Source organism: Leuresthes tenuis, unplaced genomic scaffold (genome assembly GCF_036924035.1).
Source record: "Leuresthes tenuis unplaced genomic scaffold, fLeuTen1.0.hap1 SCAF_12, whole genome shotgun sequence".
Classification (NCBI taxonomy): Eukaryota; Metazoa; Chordata; class Actinopteri; order Atheriniformes; family Atherinopsidae; genus Leuresthes; species Leuresthes tenuis.
This window is the reverse complement of record NW_027325366.1, coordinates 34407180-34414617: the sequence shown is the minus strand read 5'-3', so window position 1 is coordinate 34414617 and position 7438 is coordinate 34407180. Positions and strand designations below refer to the sequence as shown.

The 7438-nt window shown below is 46.5% G+C and overlaps 2 protein-coding genes across 2 annotated transcripts in view; one reads left to right on the top strand and one right to left on the bottom strand.

The window, feature by feature from the left end:
- Window positions 1–7438, top strand: part of LOC140319808 (uncharacterized) — a 481384-nt gene that overhangs the window by 69508 nt on the left and 404438 nt on the right. The gene's annotated exons all lie outside the window — the stretch shown is intronic.
- ttn.2 (titin, tandem duplicate 2) overlaps window positions 1–7438 on the bottom strand; it is a 196714-nt gene that overhangs the window by 43685 nt on the left and 145591 nt on the right. The window contains exons 204-219 of the mRNA XM_072397655.1: window positions 7109–7408; window positions 6725–7027; window positions 6336–6635; window positions 5963–6250; window positions 5566–5868; window positions 5078–5380; window positions 4691–4996; window positions 3889–4176; window positions 3485–3775; window positions 2939–3226; window positions 2257–2844; window positions 1843–1947; window positions 1558–1755; window positions 1143–1439; window positions 441–1028; window positions 20–322 (exon numbers count right to left, since the gene is read on the bottom strand). Of these exons, the coding sequence (XP_072253756.1) occupies window positions 20–322; window positions 441–1028; window positions 1143–1439; window positions 1558–1755; window positions 1843–1947; window positions 2257–2844; window positions 2939–3226; window positions 3485–3775; window positions 3889–4176; window positions 4691–4996; window positions 5078–5380; window positions 5566–5868; window positions 5963–6250; window positions 6336–6635; window positions 6725–7027; window positions 7109–7408 (5049 nt within the window). The remainder of the gene's footprint in view (window positions 1–19; window positions 323–440; window positions 1029–1142; window positions 1440–1557; window positions 1756–1842; window positions 1948–2256; window positions 2845–2938; window positions 3227–3484; window positions 3776–3888; window positions 4177–4690; window positions 4997–5077; window positions 5381–5565; window positions 5869–5962; window positions 6251–6335; window positions 6636–6724; window positions 7028–7108; window positions 7409–7438) is intronic.

Here is a 7438-nt window from a genome sequence, read left to right as displayed (position 1 = left end):
GAAAAAAGGTTTTACTTACACACAATGTCTTTGGTCATCACGGGAGGTGATGGCTCACTTGGCTCCCCAAATCCAGCTTTATTCTCAGCAGTGACTCTAAACTCATACTCTACTCCCTCAGTCAGGCCTTGCACCTTGAAGCGCAGGTCAGGGACTGTCCTCTTACAGGCTCTCACCCATCTTATTCCTTTCTTCTCTTTCCTCTGTACAGAATATCCTCTAATGTCACTTCCCCCATCCTGTACTGGTCTCTTCCATGAAATGGTGACAGCATTCCTACTGACATTATCAATCTCTGGGGTTGAGGGTGGGCCTGGTGGGCCTAGGAAAACAAAACAAAATGTTTTTTTCAGTCAAAGCCTATATACTTGGCTAAATGGAAGCATTGAATTTTAATTCATTGAACCTTTCAAACCACACATCAAACGATATAAACTTACCAAAACTGTCAACCATCTTGACTGGACCAGACTGGCTTGAGTCTCCAGTACCATACTGGTTCAGAGCAGACACTCTGAAGATGTACTCATTGCCCTTGATCAGTTTGCTGGCTACATATCTGCAGTCCATGACATTTTCGGCTAGTTTGGTCCACTGCAGGCGGCTGGTCTCTCTCTTCTCAAGGATATAGGATTTGATAGAGGAGCCTCCATCCTCCTCTGGTGGAAGCCAGGTCAGAGTACACTTCTCAGCTGAAATATTACTGGCTTCTATGGGTCCTGGAGGTCCAGGTACATCTAAGACCTTCACCTTAACATGTTCTTCCTTAATGCCGAAGGGGTTGCTAGCAGTGATAGTGTACTCTCCTGTGTTCTTCCGGCTTGCGTACTTGATAGCCAGGGTGGAAGTGCTGGGGGTGCTGGTGATAGTGACAATGTCAGAGGTCTTGAACTCACGGCCACCCTTGGACCATACAGAAGTTGGTGGAGGTTTGCCTGCAATTTTGGAGGCTGAGATCACAATTGTGTCTCCCGCCCTCACTGATACACCATCCTTATGGTCTGGGTCGATGGTGATAGATGGGGCCTCTGCAAGAAGACAAAGAACAGATATCCAAAAAATGAAATACAAGATTTAAAGATTTTAGCTACCTACTTGTTTTAACCCCTAAACTATTCAAATTAGTTCATCGCCCAACTTACCATACTCATCTTTGCATGTCAGGGGCTCAGTAGCCTCTGAAGCAACACTGATGGCCCCAGCAGAATTCTTGGCCCTGATTCTAAACTGATACTGAGTTCCCTCGGTCAGGTCAGTGACAGTATAGGCACAGCCCTGAATGTTGACATGGTTGGCTTTCATCCAAGCCTTGCCACCAGCCTCCAGCTTCTCCACCATGTAGCCAGTCAGTTTGTAGCCACCATCGTATTTGGGAGCTGTCCAAATCAAAGTGACTGTGTTCCTGGTAACATTAATCACTTGAGGCTTGCCAGGAGGATCTGATGGAGCACAGAGAAAAGAAAGATGTTAAACCTTTCCAAAAAACTCTTTTAATTCAAGTATAAATTGATTGTAACACAAAAATGAAGATCGGAGATCTAAAAGTAGTGAACTTACCGATTGGATCAAGGGCAACCACAGCCTCAGTGGCCCTGCTTGCTTTTCCAATTCCAGCCACGTTCATGGCCATCACCCTGAATTCGTACTCCAGTCCTTCTATCAGTCCAGTGACTCTACACTCTTTTACTCTCAGAGGAGTCTTAGAGGCCCGTTTCCACATCAAGCTGTTCCTCTCCTTAAATTCAATGTGATATCCTGAAGAGAATACAAAATCAGATCAATGATTCATGTATGTTATTGCTTCTGCTTACCTACAAACTAATATCCATCATAGTTTGTTACCAGTAATTGGGGAGCCACCGGAGTCTTTCGGATCCGCCCATGTCAGGATGGCTGACTCATGGCGGATGCTCATAATCTCTGGAGGAGCAGGAGCCTCCGGCACATCTGGAAAACACAGGACCAGTACAAAGAGCCGAGGCATTACCACAAGAGGAAGTAACAGACAATATATTCAACTGTCAGCATTCATTCATATATCTAAATTTGAATCTATAAAATACATTTCAGTTCAGCATAATGTACACAACTGATTTTGTTTTGTAGATAAATTTAAGAAACAATAATCAACAGCAAACCATTGAAAAAGAGTTCAATCATTTAAATGGTTAGTGTAAATGTGTACTCTTACTGGAAAAAAGCAAAGAAGCCCTCATTAATTGTAATTAACCATTTTATTAGTAGAGCAGTACTCACCAAATGGATGCTGGGCAACAACTGGGTCAGACCTCAGATACTCTCCGACCCCATACTTGTTCTCAGCGAACACTCTAAAGATGTACTCTATTCCATCGTGGAGTCTAATCACCCTCATGGTGGTCTTCTGGATGGCTGAAGCCACGGTGATCCACTTGTTGTCTGTCGTCCTCCTCTTCTCCACAATGTAGTTGGACACTTCGGCACCTCCATCGTCTTTGGGTGGTCCCCACTCCAGAGTGATGCCATCGGCTGTAATCTCATCAAACTTGATGGGTCCGGTGCAGATGCCGGGCTTTCCGACCACCTTCAGCTGAAACGTGCAATCCTTTGAGCCGGCACTGTTCTTGACATTGATTTTGATGGTGTCTGCGTCTCCTCTGTGACAGTCTCTTATCAGCAGGGTGGTGATGCCCTGGGAAGCTTCAACACACATCCGCCCAGTATCGCCAAGCACCATGTCACCCTTCTTCCAGTTGACGGTGGGGTAGGGCACTCCCATGACGGGAATATTTATACGTGTGGTGCTGCCCTCTTTCACCACATAGCAGCCATCAATCAGAGCACTCAGGTTGCAGTCGGGTAGAACTGAAATCCAAAGCAATTTCCTCATCAGAAAAGAGTTAAAAACACGAGTGTAACTAACAACGTGTCAGGATGGCTAATGAGGCAGATTTCTTACCAAACTGGTCCTTGGCAACAGCAGCGAGCTCAGATGGTGGTCCCTCTCCGGACTCGTTGAGCGCCTTGACCCTGAATAAATACTCCGTGCCCTCTTTCAACTCGCTGATGGTGTGTGAGGTGTTCTTGCCCTTCATAATCTGCTTCCACTTGCCCTCACCCTCACTCTGCTCCAGGATGTAGGCAGTAACGTAGCTTCCACCATCACTGATGGGCTTCTTCCAGCCCAGGGTAATGGAGTCCTTGGTGGTCTTCTGTGCTTTCAAGTCCATCACAGGACCAGGTTGCTCTGCGAGGTGAGATGAGATAAGATTGGTTAAGCTTCTATGTTGGGTTTGTGTGTTTCTAGTCCAGCTGCTGCTACACTTTTAAATGAAAAATTGTACAAAAATAATTGTGTGTTAGATGATATGATATTCTAATCATACTTTAAGGTCAACAAAAAAATGGAAGAAAACAAATGAAAGACAGCATATTGTACTCTTATAAAATAAAAATACCATCATTTACTGCTCCTTTTCTAAAAATCTTCTCTAGCGATAGCTACCTGAGGCCCGGACGCTGCCTGCAGTCTCGCAGCCCTCTCCGATGCCGTAGGCGTTTTCAGCCAAAACTCTGAAGCAGTATGCCTGCCCGGGCTCCAGGTTGGTGATCCTGAAGGAGATCTTATGGCACTCTGCTGACACACAGGTCCAAGCCTTCCGCTCAGCCAAACGTTTCTCTACAACGTAGCTCTTGACTGGGCTGCCACCATCGATCAGGGGTGCGTCCCAGGTGATGCAGGCGTGGGTTCTGGAGGTCTCCTTCACAATAAGATTTTGTGGTGGTCCGGGTGAATCTGAGCGGGGAGAAAGAAGTTTGGTTTGTGATCAGAAACCCTGCCTTCTTTTCACCTGTGACCAGAGCTTGGTAGCATGTGTGTTTTTTTAGATATATGATCGTAACTCTTACCTAGGACTTTTACTACGATGCCGTAGCTCTTGGATCCACTGCTGTTCTCCAGGGACAGGACATATTTGCCAGCATCGTATCTGTTCACTTGCTCAATCATCAGCAGAGTGTCCCACTCTGATGTCTTGATCAGCACACCCTGCCTCTCTTTCAGGTTGGCGTCCACCTTTGTCCAGGTCACCTTTGGTGCTGGGCGTCCCCGAAGTGGGACATAGAGCCTCATGGTGACGCCAGCTCGCAGAACCAAAGCCTTCCTGAGGTCAGCATCCAGCTCAGCTTCAGGAGCGACTGAAAGAGTGAGAGAAGATTTGTGTGAATCAATTTTATATCACTTTTACAGTTACTGTTCAGTGGCTGCATCTGGGTGGTGGTTCAGCGGTGGGGGTGTTTTGTGGTTATCATCTGTCTATTATTGTGACCAACAATCTATTATTATTATCCAACATTAATTCAAAGTCAGTCACAAAATGGAACTAACCTAAATCTATTTTCAATATTACTTTTACAACTTACAGTTTACCAAAACCAAATGGGTGATTATTTCTGGATCTGCACACTGAAGGAGTGCAAGCAGGAAAGTTTGAAATATTTGCTTTTTAGTAGAGTTAAATAGAAAATCAGGACCCAATAATGACTGAAACCAGCTTGAGAAGCTCATTTTTACTCATGTGTTACACAGTGACAGTGGTTTAGAGCTACATTAAAGTAAAACCCTGTCAGGCAAAAATACTAATCCCTTGACTGGATGCATGCAAATTATTTCTCAAAATAAAGTGATGTAAGACGCAGCTGATGAACGTACTCAGGATGTCTTTGGCCATGTGGTTTCCAGGAACCTCGCTAGGCTCGCTGTAGCCGATCTTGTTGACAGCAATGACTCTGAACTGGTACTCAGTGCTGTCCATCAAGCCAGTGACCACGAATTTAGTGGCCTGGAGTTTCTTCGGAACGTTGCACTTGGTCCAGTCCTCAGCCTCAGCTCTCTTGCACTCCACCAGGTATCCGATGATCTCACAGCCACCATCGTATGCTGGTTTGGTCCAGCTGAGGCTGATTGAACTTCTCGTAGAGTCCAGAACCTTGGGGAATGCAGGTGGGCCAGGTGGATCTAGAGAATTATGGGAAAGAATTATAAGTCTAAAGAACATTTTCATTTCCTTGGAGATTTGATCTTAAAGGAGACACTTACAGACAGGGTCAACAGCCAGAGCAGCGTTGGATGCATCACTGGGTTTGCCCAGACCCGCCTTGTTCAGAGCAATGACTCTGAACTCGTACTCTGAGCCCTCCGTCAGCTGAGCAGCCTTGATGGTTCTATCAATCACCGGCCGACGGTTGACCTTCACCCAGGACAGCTCAGTGGCCTCACGTTTTTCCACCATGTAGCCCAAAATAGGAGCCTTGCCGTCATTGGCAGGCGCCTTCCAACTCACTGTCATGGAGTTCTGGGTAATGTTGGTTATGACAGGTGGCTCGCATGGCCCAGGAACATCTGATGGAAGAGGTTAGCTCATGATTATCTTTATTTCATGTCATCAACAGAAAAATGTGCCCATTTTAATCAACATGGTGATGAAGGACTGATCTCAACCAGGGTGGCTGGCTCCCTTTCCCCAGCTCATGTTTTCTTTTAGCAAAACTTTCCAAGGTCACCTCTGCACAGACAGTTTTTCTCACCGTACGGGTTCTTGACTGTGACAGCATCGGTCATGATGGGATCCCCCACACCATACTGGTTCTCAGCGCTGACTTTGAACTCGTACTCATGACCCTCAATGAGTTTCTCCACTGAGCAGTCGGTGATGTGTCCATGGATATTGGAGCTGACCAGCGCCCAGTTAGCCCTGCTGGTCTCACGCTTCTCAATGATGTAGTTTGTGATTTCAGAGCCACCGTCTGCGAGAGGAGGCTCCCATCGCAGCTTTATACGGTCGGCAAACACCTTGGCAATTTTCACTGAGGCTGGAGGGCCGGGTTTATCTACAGAGTAAAAGGAGAGAGGTTAAACTTCAGGTCTGAATACATAGAATGATTGTTTAATCAATAAAGTAAAAGGGTATTTAGTCTCATTTACCGAGGACCTTGACCTTTATGTTGGCATACTTGGAGCCACAGGTGTTTTCAGCTGTGATGGTGTAGTCTCCAGACTCCTTCCTGGTGACGGAGTATAGCTCCAGCAGGTGAACATGTTTCTTCAGGGTCATCTTCATTCCCTCTGCCAGGACCAGAGGCGCTGCATCTTTTTTCCAGCTCACTTTGGGCAGTGGCTTACCGAACACCTCGGCGTCCAGAAAGACGTTCTCTCCTGCTTTCACCACAATCAGGTTCTTCATGTTGACGCCCAGTTCTACACGAGGAGGAACTGCACAGGAAGAACAGACAGATGCATTATTATTTGTAAGTCTTTTCATTTCTCTGTCTCAGCTGTCTTTGCTGTAGAGCTGTACCATTCTCAGCGATGACTGGGATGGGATCGGACAGCTCCGACGGAAGGCTGGCGTTGATTGCGGTCTTGGCAATTACTCTAAACTGGTACTGCTGACCCTCCTCCAAGCCGCTCACTACGTAGCTTTCTGTCTGGATGTTCATACAGTTTGAATTGCAGCGAATCCACTTGTCCTCTGGAAGCTTTGTGTATTCCATGTAGTAGCCAATCAGCTTGCTGCCACCGTCATGTTGGGGACGACTCCAGACCAATGACACAGAGTTCTTGGTCACATCCATTGCCTCAGGCTTACCCGGTGGGTCTGGATTGAAAGAATAAAAGGTCATCAGATCATGGTTTAAAAACACATTGAAAACATGAGAAAAGTCTGTTTATCCAACATCATCTTACCAACTGCAGTCCTAGCGATGATGAAGTCAGTCTGTTTGCAGGGTTTGCCCTGTCCTACCATGTTGTATGCAGACACCCTGAAGGTGTACTCCAGGCCTTCCATCAGGCCTGTGCAGGTGTACTGGGTGGCTTTCACTGCGGACTCATTAGCTTTCATCCACAGAAGACTGTTCCTCTCCTTCTTCTCAATGCAAAATCCAGTGATGGGGCTACCGCCGTCGCTGCTGGGACGCTCCCACGACAGGATGACAAAGTCCTTGTTGACCTTATTGATCTGCAGGTTTCTGGGCTCACTGGGAGGATCTTTGAGGAAGAAAACAAATCATCAATACAATATGCCAAAAAAGTAATGTTAAGTACCATCTTGAAATGCAAAAAGCTCACCAAATGGATATCTGGCGATCATCTTCTCAGAGTAGATGGGCTGAGAGATTCCGAATCTGTTCTCAGCACGGACCCGGAATCCGTACTCTTTACCAGGAGTCAGTTTAGTCATTCTGAAGCTGGTCTTGGTGCATGATGAGGACACGGTGATCCAGTCACCCTGGCTGACGTCACATTTCTCAACAATGTAGTTGGTGATGTTGCTGCCACCATCTTCCTGTGGCGAGTTCCAGAGAAGTGTGCAGGCGTCGATGTCCAACTCTGTAACCTCTAAAGGCGCTTCTGGAGGTCCAGGGATGTCTAAGGTACAGAGTACAAATTACTAAAGAT